Genomic DNA, 15,203 nt, shown 5'->3' with positions numbered 1-15,203 from the left:
TTATCTTTATGATAACCACAATAAACTTTGTTTCATTCATCAAAATTCAGTTTAAGAATGTAAATGAAATAAGCTTCTTAAGCATGTTAAGCTTAAGAAGTGTCTAGAAATGGGGACCTGCCATCATATACATGGGATATGATAGCCCATCGTTGGTCACTTGGTTTCTGATGTATGGATCACAAAATATACTGCTGTTCTGGCGATTGATTAAAGTAAGCTAACATACGGGCACGGCTGACCTTCAATCAAGAGTGGTTATCTCACATTCATGATCGATACTGTTACCCAGTTTAAATACCGTACAAATCAAGCAGTCTTGATATATTGAACAATGAACATATATGTTCAACTACGATCTTGAATTTTAACCTACTGACCTAAAAATCAATAGGGTTCATCTACTGGCCATGATCAATTATCCAACTAAAACAGTTGGGACATACATGATGGCATGTATGTTTTTGTGGTCTACGACCATAGCACTTTTATCATAGCACGAGAAAAGTTAAGCAACATCAACGGTGTATATATAAGTTGTACTACTATTGCCAGAGATAGGTTAGACGAAACCATTTTGAGAGATGGTCTAGTAGCAGAATGTCGCTGATCGGTGGGTTGTAGTACATGTTTCACCTTCACAAACGAACACTTGTGTTCCGAATAAAACTTAGTTCTAAAATGAAAAAAAAATAACAGCGGAGATTCTTTGCACGAATTCGTTTATTTCATTATAAAAGCAAATAAACACTAAGATAGCATGTTAAAATATTGTTATAAACTGTGAAACAATATTTTTATACCACTATTTAAACTCAATAACTCAATATAATTGTATTTTGTTTTGCATATTTCTGTTAAGTTTTGTTGGAAAGAACTCGTTAAATAAATTTGACCACCTCAATGCGATATCGTATATTTTTATATTAACAAAACTTGTCCGGCTTATGTATTAATATTTGGCTTAAAAGAGTGCCGACATACCACTTTAATAGTGGACATATCTTGTTCTATATGATAAGACATGTTCCGAAAAGGGTACAGTATGAATGAAATACAAAACATAATTCTACATTTGGAATAAATTTATGGGCAATTTAATACAAAAATAGGTCGTTACCATGACACGTGTTCATGTACAATAAAAACAACGGAGTTAAAATATGAATAATAAAATTGTTTAGACAAAAGGATTGAGTACAAGTACCATGGTTATAGGGTAAGTATAATAAGAGAGGTAGAAACATTACAACATTAACGCAAATATTAAAACACAAGAAAAATGAACATATGCATTTTAAATCGTTTAGCTATAACTAGATTATATAGAAAACAACATAGACTGTACAATTCCTGAGCGGTTTTCTCGTTTTCAAGATAACAACAAAAAACACGTAATCTACCACTTAGTGTGTACACAAATTTCATAATATTAGATTTTGAAAACTGAATTAACAAAGATGACAGTGCTTTTAAAATTGTTCTTTATTTCACGAGTGTGGGAATAGTTTTCACATAATTATTTGATGAAATATTTTATCACAAATGTGAACAAATTTCTATTGAAATGTTCATATCAGACTCGCAGATGGAAGCAACATCAGGGCTTTCTTAAACTACATGTACATACAGAATTGTTCAACAGGTCTTCAGACCACATAAACAAGTGCTGTATGTGCGTTATTCAGACATTCCATAATATCTCCTCACACGATCTGTGTAAACAAAAGGTTTTATTTGGCAAATACGTATACATGTATAAGAAATCGATTTTTGATATGGTTTAGTTGTTTTCGTCAATGTATTTAATTTATCAGATCATTGCAATTCGAGGTGTTTTAATTGATTTGTTCTTGATTTTTGTTCATGACAATCCTTAACATTTCTTAATAGCATACCAGTAAAAAAAATATTCTTATGAATCTTTAAGGTAGTGCCTCAATGTCACATTCCACATCTCTCACATAATACAATAAGGTTCTATTAGAAAAATATAGTTAACACTAAAAGGCAACATTGTTCTTTATAATATAAGTGTGTGTAAATACAGGTCTTTATACCAATCTCCATGGAGGAGATTTTGAATTTCGATTAATTTTGTATAATTGTTAATTTTAACAAAATAAAAATGATCCCATTTGCCAGTGTTCGAGACCATGTATGTAAATGAATCAATATATTGTTCAAGAATAAGAACCGCCTTTACTTGCCATCGGGCCGGTCGTTTGTTTGCCGCAATTTGTTTTATACATTCTGTACAGAATTCTGCCGGTAACATTGCACCACATCCAAAAGGTGGACCACTCGTACGTGAGAATTCCGAAGCCGAAGTTCAACAGAACGGTGCTGCAATTCTCGATACAATTTGTTGTGACAGTGTCGCTGCAGATCGTCGCGTTGTTGAACTTGCTGCGATTGGGATACACCAGGACAGCGCCTGTAAACGGGTGATAAAGACGATAAGCAAAGGAAAGCTCCAATGCCCACACTGCCGGTTTGGTGTGTTTGCGAGACTTTTGAAGCCAAGAGAGTACGGTTTAAAATAAATTATAAATGTTCAACATCATTGTTTTTGTTCTACTGCAGTCTGATTATTATTAATTGTTCGCAATAACAACAAATGTGTTCCTACTTCCCGCGACCCGCATGTATAGGAAAAACGTCGTAGCAGGCGCTTTTGTCTAAGCGGGATCGTGTAACCTGGGAAAAAACGACGTAAAAAGCGCCATTGTCAAACTGGGATCGTGCAACTTTGGGAAAAACGGTGTAATGGGCGCCTTCGTTAAAGTGGGAGCTCGTAACCTGGAATATACGACGTAGTAGGCGCCATTGTCTAACTGGGGCGTGTAACATGGTAAATACCACGTAGTCTGCGCCTTTGTCTAACTGACATTGTGTAATCTGGGAACATGATACGCAGTATGCGCCTTTGTCTTTGAGGGAGCGTTAAACGCGTCTTTGTCTTACTGAGAGCGTTAAACCTGGGAAATATGACGTAGTTTGCGCCTTTGTTTAATTTGGGGCGCGTAACCTGGGAAATATGACGTAGTTGGCGTCTTTGTCTTACTTGAAGTGTGTTACATGGGAAATATGACGTAGTAGGCGTCTTTGTCTTACTTGAAGTGTGTTACATGGGAAATATGACGTAGTTGGCGTCTTTGTCTTTTAGCGAGCGTGTAACATGGAAATAAGACCTAGTAGGCGCCTTTGTCTAACTGAGAGCGTGTAACATGGAAATGCGACAAAGAAGGCGGTTTTATCTAACTGGGTGCGTCTAGCCATCAAATACTGGTCAGCCGTAGTTTAAATGAAATCAAATATATAAAAAATATATATACATGTGACACACATATCAAGCTGATAAACAATGAACATGATTTCATAAAAATATGTAGTATTAAATGAAAGAGAACAATATCCTTTGGGCACCCGTAAAAAGGAAAAGCGTTTAAATAAGGAAGCATATTGTTTGTATTTTCAAAACCTGGTTGATATTAACAGAGAGTATCTCTATCCAATTGGCTAAAGTGTTGCAAAATGTGCTTACAATTATTCTCCCCGAAACCGGGTACCATTTCCTCTTATAAATCTGGGCAGGACTTTTGAATTTTCGTTTTGGGAAAGGGATAATTAGCTTAATGAAACAAAAGAATGTTCCACTATTTTGTTCGTTAAACATACACAATAAAGAACAATTCCTGAAGGTATTTGGTATACGTTGCTCAAGCGTAAGTATGGAATTTGGATCAAATACGTGTTGTTAAACCTGTAAAAACGTAATCTACGTATCTTACGTAAATGAACGCTTGACAGGAAAAGGCAATCACTGTTAAGACTGAGCCCTAGTCAAAAGATGCCCACTTGACCACGGTATACGTCGTAAATTCTACACATGCTTAAGGTTATGTTAAAGTTTGGTAAGTCGAGTGAACATGCTTTTAGATAGTATACTACTTTTTGTCGACACGTTTCGCTATCCAAGAAGCTTCCAAGAGGCATTTTCGTACTGTATTCGTACACGGAATGGGTTTTGAACAAACACAACTTATTATCTCGTGGCATAAGTGTACATGGAACTGTACTTACCAACGATCTGCCAGGCAATAAGCACCAACAATCCAATTATTGCCAAGAAGTCCGCGACCTTGTCAGCGGTTCCCATCCCCTCGTTTGGGTCTTTTTCTCTACATTCTTCCCATGTGTCGGGCCAGGTCTCTCTGCGCAGGCGCAGTAACATAGGGGCGTAAAGCAGTGGAATAAGCCCGCTTATGATTGGCCAAACTGATATGAGTTTATCGTATGGGCAGTCATCCATGTAAATGGCTCCTGAAATGCAAATATCAAACTATCATTTGTCTGAAAACTTTATCATGTTTGAACTTAATCGCTCAGTGACTAGCATACGGATTCACTTCAATGTTCTTCACTTATACTGCAAGCTAGTTATTTTATTAAACGTTGTCATTAGTACCAAAGAGTTACGTAACTACCCTCGTGAATGAAGTTGTGGGTGACGTTACTGCTTTGTACCATGTTTTGCATATAACTGTCGTTAAGAATTCCGTTTCCATCCATCTGTGCTCCCTCACATGTATTTGAATAGCAGTATATATATATAAATGGACTTCCATATTTTGCGATATATATTGGGTGTGTATTTATGATGGGTATATTATAAATCATTTTATTTCCTTGCGGCAGATTGGAGCTAAAAAGAGACTCGGAACCTTGCTGGAATTGTTTAGTTATAAGTGAATAAAAAAATACTTACCCACTACAATTTTGGCAATTGACATGCAGAACGTTATTATTGCAAACACAACGAGGCACTGCTTCAACGCTGAAAATAACCAAACAAAAGATGTCAGACATAAAATTATATCAAAGTTGTAGCTGTACATTTACTACGTTCACCACCTAACTTGAAACTAGTGTTAACACTCGGTTACATCGCATAGCCAAGTACTCCCACCCAGGATAAAACTGTCGGATATGTGCAACATGGGGTGGGTCATGGAGGGGTATCCCCTCCCGACGTTGAAATTTGCGCATAACTTGGGTGAAATGGTGCAACTCCAAGGATATCTGAACATATTAAAGTGAACAAATAAGGCGCAAAACATCTCGAATATTTGCACTTTTAATGTCAAAACATTATTTGAGAACAATCAAGAGTATTGTATTTTTTCATAACTAGAGCTTCTTAATAGCTTAGGTAATGGCATAAACTATAGTCAAATGTAGGTCTAGATCTATGTGAAGCTCCCCCCCCCCCCCCCTGCTTAAAGTTAAACATCATTTTCGGCCGATTAGAGTTTCATTTTTAAAAATCGATATACTCCAGGGACTACGCGCCTGTCCAAACTGGTTGGATCAAACGATAATCGAGTATTCTCGAAAATAAATCGTTGAATTCTGAGGTTGCCGAAAATCGAACTCATTATCTCGGAATTGATTATCGCCTAATAGGAGTGCTCTCTTAAAATAGGAAATAGGATAGAACAGTCGTCGAACTAGTTTTTTATTCAGTTAAAACCCTCAAGCTTATCAAATAATTACTTCGAAATAACAAAGATACATAATGATAATCTTCTTTCCTGTTAATTCATTGTTTAGCGCTCTAACTTTTAAATGCAGCTTCAGCTTAAAGTTGTTAATTTATGTTTTTTATTCAGTTGATTACATGATCGAAAATAGAGTTCGTTTTTTTCCGATTTTAGAACGATTTTCAATTCCTAATTGAACTTGTTCTTCGGTGATAAAACTTGACTTTGCATAAAAACTACTATTTAACATAAGCGTTTTTTGGTCAAAACAAATCTAAGTCTGTTAGTGTAAAAGTAACGAGTCAAATTGATATTTCGAGCACTATCAGCCGTTAGATCGCAAAAATAGTCTATATATTATATTGCCGACTTTCTTTTTACTAAGTTATAAAGCCTCCGTGTTCTGAAGTATAGTTTATTCAAAACAAGAGGCGGCTAATATTTCATTAACACGATCAGATTGTAAAGCTCTTATAAATGATTGCGTATGGTGGTAAGTCGGTCATTCACTTTTCTCAACTGAATCCCACACAATACAAAAAGGTAGGTGAGTGTGCGAGGGTGAATTCGTATTTCAAAACCAGAGCACAAAGAATACCTGTCAAAACCATTCACGTTAGGCGAGGTATTTTGGTCCTCTCTTTAACATTTCATGGTGAACTACCCGCTATTCAATGCAATGTACTCATGCGTCAAATAATACAGCTCAAAAACCAGAACAATAATTACAATAATAATTTCTCCACCTTAACCCCAGAACGTGGAGTTATGAAATATTGCTTGAAACAAACTCTTTAAGCACATTCGGCCATAAATGGGTTGACGATATGGAACATCTCCTGTAATCAAAGCACGCTTGTATAATATAGTTCATATTGAACAGTTTGGAATTATTTAATTCTATTTATAATCAGCATTTAGCGTTCAGGCGCATGCGCCGCCAATGAAATCGCCGGATAAATGCACATTTAATAATTTAGGAGATCTCTGACAACCAAATTTCCATAAAGCATTTTACAATATTTGCAAACGAAAATAGCCGCCAAATTTCTATTAATTCATCAGGGTTTTTTTCGCACTGGGTAGTAAAGAAACATTATATATAAATACTCCGCAAGATGAGAGACTTTGTAGATATTGTCTGAATCAACATTTAACAGTTATTGATTGTGAATATCATGCATTCTTTCAATGTCCTAAATTCGATATTATTCGTAGACAATATCTTTTTAACTGGTATTCATCTGGTAATAGTTTAAATGATTTCTACTCTTTAATGTCTACTGAAAATGATAATACAATATTGAAGTTAACAATCTATGTATACCATCTGTTAGACGTGATAAACGTGTAAATCGTATGTTGCAACTACTATACTATAATGTTTTTTGTACATTTTGTGTATTTTGGGCCGGTGGCCTTTATTTACTTGAATAAAATGAATTGAATTGAATTGAATTCGAAAGGCATTTCGCGCTGGACACTAAGAAAGATGGCAATTATGTTTTGTCTTCCAAACGATAAGTCGACGCTGGGCTGTGTCCTGGCGTGCCGACTTCATCGTTTAGAAAACCCAAAATAACACTTTCTATTACCTACACCAATAGTCCAATACACAGTGATAAACATTGTAGTGTTTAAATAAGATAAGGATATAAAATGATTTTAAATCATAAGTGGTTCAGAATCTGATATAGGTCAAATCACCAAGTAATTTAAGTATAATGTAATATTTACAAACGGCGGAAGCCTTTAAGTTTTATGACGGTGTTGTAAGAGAAATACGTCTATGAAATACACCATAATGTACCATTTCAGCTAGTACATACAAGAAGCAACCGAGTGATATTGCCCGACCCCCATCGTGTTCATAGAACATATACAATTATATTATTTAGAATTTCGAGGTGGTAGACCTGTCCTAACGTACGCCGCCCCACTAATGGGGATCCCATGATATTTGGTTCTTACCTTATTATTTCTTAAAGCAAAAATGATATTTAATGACGTGTATAATCATACATTAAACATTATAATCTATAATGTACCTGGTATTGCTGATTATTTATATGACTTAATCACAAAATGTCAATACAATGTATTTATATTAAGTTAAACAAAAATCACAACAACGATCCCCACGGATGCCGAAATATGAAAAATATTGTGCAAAACTGTCCATATTTGAAAAATATTTACTATGTTTAATAGTCTTACCTTTCGGGGACATTTGACACATCTTGAAAGTTTCAAGCGAACCCTTGTACAAGAAAGAAATATAGACGTGAACTCGTATTCCGCTTCTTGTGATTGCAACTCCTTCACAATATGACCATCAATCTCATAATACACCTCTTTTAAAGATAGTTCGGTATTTCTCAATCTAGATCCTAGAATATTTGAAAATACCTGCTTGTTTTGTCAACTGCGTAATGAAAAACTACTATAATGTACTTGTTTAGCTGGAAGTTGAGCTAAATGTTGAACCAACCACTGGATCGATACCGCGATAAAGGTCAACCAAGGCTAGGTTTAGAAGGCCAATATATACACATTCTGTTAAACGAATGCGAACATTTTTGTAACTCCACACACAGTAGCTTGAGTGTATTTTTGTGTTTACGATCGTTCACACCTCGGCGAGTAAGTGAGTTGTGGTCTCCATATAAATATGCCCTACTTGCTTTAACGGTACACAGTGCAACAAATGTTGAATTAATCTTCATCCATTGTGATGTTTGACTGTAATAATACTATAACTACTACTGGCTACTAATAATAATAAACATGGTTTGTGTACAGATAAAAACAGATTTATAACTAAGCGAATTTATTTAAATTAAATATGATAAATGCACACAAGTTAAAACAAAAGAATGATTGCATCAACCTTTAAATTGCGCGTTGAAATGTAGATCTGTTTATCAGAGTCACAAGCTAGGACAGTAACGTACGCCTGTTTCAGCAAGGTGTACCAGGGCCCCAAGTTTGAAATCATAACAAAATAGTTAAAAGAAAAAAAAACGGTCTAGTACACTGTGCATAAACTAACAATTGAAATTAGTAAAATTACACGAACAGCAGTTCATTGTTTTAGTTATGATGCACCAAACGCCCGTTTTTTTATACATTGCCAAGATATCTACTAGGGAGCTCGATCGCTCGACTGGGAAAATCGAGCTGGATTCTTCATATTACTTCAATTCAGATGTAAGGCTGTCACAGGTTTTAAATCAAAGTGCTGAAAGCACTGATGGACTAGGGCTTCATTAAGGGGAATGTTGGCAACCATGTTCTAAGCATTGAAAAAATCGGCTCACATCACAAGGGGTCAATGTTTAATGGGCTAGCTTAAACTTTAGACTAAAACTGCTTGCAAGCTGCAAAGGAAATTTGAAAAATCTAGTTAAGTGTGTGTAGAGTGAGGGGGGGGGGGGGGGGGGGGGGGGGGGAGGGCTAAAGCGTTAAATCAGATAAAGTCATAGTTCTTTCGAATTTCTCAAAGTCGTTAAATAAGACTTGTACAAATTAATTTACGTGGTTGGCACACATACTTCTTTAATTTGATCAAATCCTTTTATATCAAAGGACTGTTATTTGCAGTTTCAGAAAAGATTTTCAATGATGTAATTATATACTTTATAGAAAACCTGTCACCTCTTTTTCAGGGGAGCTTTAAACCACAAGGCCATACTTTGAACAATCTTTGTAAAAGACATCTACATTGTACACTTATGTCAGACTGCATACACAATGCTAGTTGGAAGTAGTTTTTATTTAAAAAGTGAAGAATTATTTTCTCCCTCTTAATTTGTGCTTGGTATTCAATTCATATAACATGTTACCATGATAACTTAGTGCTGTTGATAAATATTAGGCACTGCCTTCTGTCTAATGCTATTCATATTACTGCTGCAGACTTTTGTACATAGCAAAGCAAGTTGAGTAGACTAAGGTGAGATGAATATCGTTCATATAAGTATGAACTATTGAAATGTCTTTTAAATACTTTGACCATCAAATTTCATAACATGGTGTCAGCAGTTCATCACACTGCTAGTGAGAATGAAATACCAAACATAATTTTATTATTTATTTTATACCCATCATCAATCCACATGCAATACATATCACAAAATACTTTAACCCATATTCCGCTTCAGTGCAATACGGCCATATATCACTCTTGTGACGTCCCGTCATAACAAGTATGTTGCGCAATATTAAATTGACGTCATTAAACCAATGAGTGCATCCTTAAAATGAAATTTATTATGCAAAGATGTGGCTTCTAAGTGATCTTATCAGTAATGTATATAATAAAAGGGTTATTAGTACTGCGTTTTGATCCGGATATAGCGGAAAGTCATATTTAATTCTGGTAGTTTTTTGTAGATTTTGATTTTACTCGGCTTGTGACTTGTGAAATCCGAATCTGCAAAAATCTACTTGAGTCGAATACAACCTCCTGGATCAAAACGCAGTACTTATAACCCTATTATGTACAAAACCTGTTACCCCGTGGACAGAGCATCTTTAACCCACAGGGCCATTGTAACTTTGAACAATCATTGTAAAAGACAACTACATACATGTACAAGATGCTTAAGGAAGTAGTTTGGAAAAATTAAGAATGATTTTTTCCGTCTTAATTTGTATGCATTTGATAACTCAATAAATGCAGCAGTTGGCCATTCTTGTATTGTCCTCGGTCACTGTCCTGATAGCTCCCTATCTCAATAGATGCAAAAGGTTGTAGGTTCATGATTCTCGTGGTCCAATATGTCATACAGAAAGAAGATGTTAAAAGTAGAATCAAGAAGCTTTCTTTTCCGGCACTCCAAATTGAATATTACTGTAACATTTGGAGTGCCAAGAATTTGTTGGAATCCTAGGCAACAGGTATCAGGTGTTGCAGAACATTTGGCAAATACTTTTCACCCGTCCTTGTAAATCTAAAAAAGCTTTCATTTCGCAAAAGTAGTTCATATAACTATATTAAGGTTGCTAAATCAGAGTTTGATTTAAACTCCAACTCATAATGTCAATTAAGCTGGTTATGCAATACTGTAGTTCCTTGGTGTGGGGATAGCTTTATTTACTTGAATAAACAAACAGTTCTTGCGTTGGAAAGTACAATGTATTAACATGCATTTTTCTTGCCCTGACTCAATCCAAGCCTTAAATCTTAGATCAACATGTGCTTGGGGCTATGTGTAATATCAATTAGAACTATAAATTATGTTCAATTTAGTGCCACTTATGATATTTCATTCCACATACAAAAACACTAACATGTTCTTTAAAACCAATATCTTATGTTATGATAAAACCATTGCCATGTTGGTAATTTGAAAAGACAAGAAATTATATCTGGTCAAGGTTTGACATAGTCTTTCTAGACAGCTGGACTTGTTTTGCAGTTACTTTGAAAATCTTCAAAAGCTAAACTGAGCAAAACTGGATCAAAGAACTCACAATACCAAAAGGGGTTTTAAAGACTTACGAGATCATTCTCACATCACTTATACCATTAGCTCTTATCTACAAACTTAAGTCAACATAATAATTAATGTTTTACATAAATATTGCAATGAATAAAACATATTACAATAAGTGCCAATAACATAGCAATCAAGTATGATCACTATAGGCCTAAACATGAGATTTCAAAAAATTCTGATAAACAATAAATAATTTTACTTAACAATTTTCTCATTATTTACACAAGCTGAAAAAATGGTCTCTTTTTGAATACTTCACATATTTCATGGCTTTCATCATTCAAACTAACATTTCGCTTGTTATTTCAATATTCATTGATTGTGTAAACATTCATAAATGATGGTTAAAATTAACATGCATGCTAATCATGCCTACCAAAAGCACCTGACTGAGCAATCAGTATCCAATTTTGGCAGGGCTTATTGGTGGTTCATTGAAATCAACCATGACCTCCCACAATCTGCACTGATCAACAGTAGTTAATGAATTGTTTCAATTGTTCTTATTTTCATAAACTTAGAAAACAACTGCAGTGAATAAAATTTATTCCTCATCACTGAGAGAAAGTTTAGAAAAATGAACGAAGCCGAGTTACATCTAGTAGGATATCAAATCCTACAAATGTATTCATCATTTTATATAACCGTATTTAGTAAATGTTAAATTTTTGAAAGTCTAAAAAGTTTCATTTTTTTGTATATCAAAGAACATTTGTGATGATATTTTGTGATTCATTTAATTTCATTCTTGTTTCATTTAGTGTTCAATCCCAAGCTTTCTTGTTCACATTTAAGTGCAAGAAAAGTCACTTAATTATGATCTGAATAAATTCATTATAATGTAAGGTCACATAAAGGATATATTGTGCTTTTTAAAAATAACATTTTTTCATCTGTTTAAAATTATGTCAAATGTAGTGCATTGAAATTTTATTATGAGTTTAAAGCTGCACTCTCATTTTGACAACTTTTTTTTTTTTTTTGTCTTGGAACGAGCCAATTTTTGCGAAAATCCATGGAAACCAGTTATATAAGACTGCTGACCAAAATTTAGATGGCAGATTTTTATATTAAAGTTAAAAAATGATGTTTTAAGCATTATTCTTAAACTGTTAGTAACAGTTTAAGCCATAAAATATTAATTTTCGAACGGAAATGTGACAAACTACGAGCTGATTGTTTGTCAGCAATCTGATATCATTGGTTTGAAGATGTTTACGCAAAAATTTGCTCTTTCCAAGACAAAAAAAAGTTGTAAAAACGGTAAATCTGTGAGAGTGCAGCTTTAAACTATGACAGGAATAATTCAAGGGAATGATTTTTTTGTGATTTCTAGCATTAAAATTGTCTGAATCGCAAGAAAATTTATAAATTATGTAAAGTATTCTCACATTGGTCACACTTTTTGAACTTTGTGCTGTCTTTTTTTTTTGTCTCAAATTAATACAGCATTGGCTTCACTTGTTGTTTATGAAAGGGACTGTACACCAGATTGGCACCAAAAAAGTTTTTTTTTCCTGTAACGAATCTAAGGACACTTTTTTAATAAAATATTTTACTCTTTGATATCGTTATTGTAAATAAAATACCAAAATGAAAAAAAATGCAGTGAAGTGTCGTATCCACTATGCTATGAAGACTTACTTTTACTGGGGAATTTTCCAGATGTATACCTAACTCGCTAATATCATGTAATAACATCAACGGCAGATCACGCATAAGGAATGAATTCTACTCGGTAGACATACCTAGTAATCTTTTTTAATGGAAAAACACGAAATAACTGCTATTAATAAATCATTTGTAAACTATGGGGATCATCAGTTAGTAAGTTTCAATGCATTAATTGTACACATCGATACCAAGTTTATGTCAATTTTCTACAATTTTCTTTAAATTTTTGCTTTTTCATCATTAACTGAGTACAGCCCCTTTAAACTGTACCTTATAATGTCTGTGACTTATCAAATATTTAATAGTAATGGTCTACAACCAAGATTTGTTTTAATTATCCAGGTTTCAAACTGCATTGTGTATGCGATTGGAAAGGTAATCTTGAAAGCTCACTTAGTATAATTTTTACAAATAACATTCACCCTGCAAGGTACTCATATTTGGATGATACATAAATTTGCACAGTCATTTATGTATACTTGCATTTATTGATAAAGGATACCTTTTTCAAATCTTTGATTTAGATTGCAAAGTATAACTTATATAAATAAATAATATTCTTAACTTTATCTGAATACACAAGCTAATGCATCAGTCAATTGTAACCATGCCACCCGCCCCCCGGTCCCGGAATAGCGGAGACTTTTACTTTCGGTCCAGCCGACCCCAGCTAAAATCCCCGCCCTGCGGAGATAATCTGATGGTTAAGTCCCCACCAAATGCCCCGCACCCAAGGGACATTAGGTTAAGCCCCATCCACACTGTATTTTCCGGGAAGACCTGGCACTGCGGGGCCACCTGAAAATGTAAAAACATGGCCCATTTCACCGGCTATCCCCGGTATACCCCCGGATGTGGGAGCCGTGGTTACAATTGACTGGTGAATAACGATCCATAGTGATCCAATCTCATGCCAAGATGATTTCTGGTCTGACATCGAGCCTGATCGAGGTTAGTTATTCTTAAGCATAAAAAAGCCTGGACAGCATTTGAGAAAGACTGTTGTGAGGTTAAATCTTCATTACTTTACTATTCCACAACATTGGGTGATAAGGGAACTTTATTGAATATTTTGATTTTAATTTTGTTCCCTAAACGCCACAAGTCAACTGATTAATTAAAACAAATTCAATTCTATCTCCACAATATTCGGCACTGCATTGTTAAATAAAACTCAAAAGTTACACTTGTAGTTTATTTAACCAAATTCCTTTCCCTCAAATATTTCACAAATTTATATTGATCTATCAACAACAATGCATCACCATACTGTATCTCTGACTGATTTTTGATTTTCATTTTGGCTAGAAAACAAAAAGTGAGCACAACGCGTCTTCAGAAAAAGAACTTGTAAAGTATGCACCAGTCAATTGTAACCACGCCCCCCCCCCCCCCCCGCCACTCCGACTTTCCGTCCAGCCAATCCCCGGTAAAATCCCTGACCTGCGAGAACGAACTGGTGGTAAAATCCCGTGAATAACCCCGCACCCCGAGGATCTAAGGTAAGAGCAATTCCCTGATATATTTTGAGGGAAGACAAAACCACCGCAATCACCTGGCATTGCGAGGACACTAGTTCTGGCTTCCATAACTTTAATGTTGATATTTAATTGTTTTATGTTTACAACACGTCCAAAAAGGTAATATATAATGTGTTCGCTGAAGTTCTTTAGCTACGAGGACACCTGAAAGGTAAAAACACAGCCCTTTTCCCTGGTATATCCCCGAGGGGGCCGTGGTAACAATTGACTGGTGCATTATAAGAGAGGAAATCAAAATTGAGCATGCAAGATTGTTTTATCAATGGCGATGGTTTATCACAATGTCATGTACTTACACTGAGAGTGGCTCCAAGACGTTTTATGCACATAGGTAAACAATCATCTTATTCACATATGCTGTGCACATATTCATACATTTGGCTTCATTTAGAATGAAACTTCATAAATAAGTATGCGCATATTTGATATTTTTTTATCTCCATTTTGCATTTTTAAACGAACTTGTATTGCTTGAAAATTGACGTGTCAAATTTAAAATGCTACCCACGGTAAGATGAAAATAAATCCGTTTGATGGTGATAATCATTTAATGGCGGCTTTATTGATACATTTCCTCAATAAAACACTATGAAATTCACATCATCAGCACCCGGAAGTAGTGATAACATACATGTCTGAATCATTCGGCCGCTCTGATCAGAGTAAATTTTGAGGTCAATAAGTAGACTGGTACCCTGATTTACTTTTCCTCAAAAATATAAAGTTATACAGGTACGCGGCATATGGTTTTTAGTTAACATTAATAGTATTTGAACAATAAATACCAAAAATCATGTTGTATTTAAACAAAGTGCTAAGTGCCATGCGATGATTAGTTAAAAAAAACTTCGTATCGAAAAGAAAATATCACGGAAACATGCAAATTATGTCGAAAAAAAAAAACAGCGACCGACTTCGGAATACCAACATTGTATACA

At 34.8% G+C, this 15,203-nt stretch overlaps 1 protein-coding gene across 1 annotated transcript; it reads right to left on the bottom strand.

Annotated features, from left to right (window-relative positions):
• Positions 1-711: 711 nt before the first annotated feature.
• LOC128236503 (uncharacterized) lies at positions 712-8,143 on the bottom strand. Its single transcript, XM_052951389.1, has 4 exons — positions 7,764-8,143; positions 4,772-4,840; positions 4,087-4,326; positions 712-2,437 (listed from the first exon to the last, which is right to left on the bottom strand). Exons 1-4 carry the CDS (start codon positions 7,783-7,785, stop codon positions 2,184-2,186), a joined length of 585 nt encoding a protein of 194 aa, XP_052807349.1. The 5' UTR covers positions 7,786-8,143; the 3' UTR covers positions 712-2,183.
• Between the last annotated feature and the right edge of the window lie 7,060 nt (positions 8,144-15,203).

Source organism: Mya arenaria, chromosome 6 (assembly GCF_026914265.1).
Source record: "Mya arenaria isolate MELC-2E11 chromosome 6, ASM2691426v1".
Taxonomy (NCBI): Eukaryota; Metazoa; Mollusca; class Bivalvia; order Myida; family Myidae; genus Mya; species Mya arenaria.
Note: the sequence above shows the minus strand (reverse complement) of the source record. Positions and strands in the feature narration are given on the sequence as shown.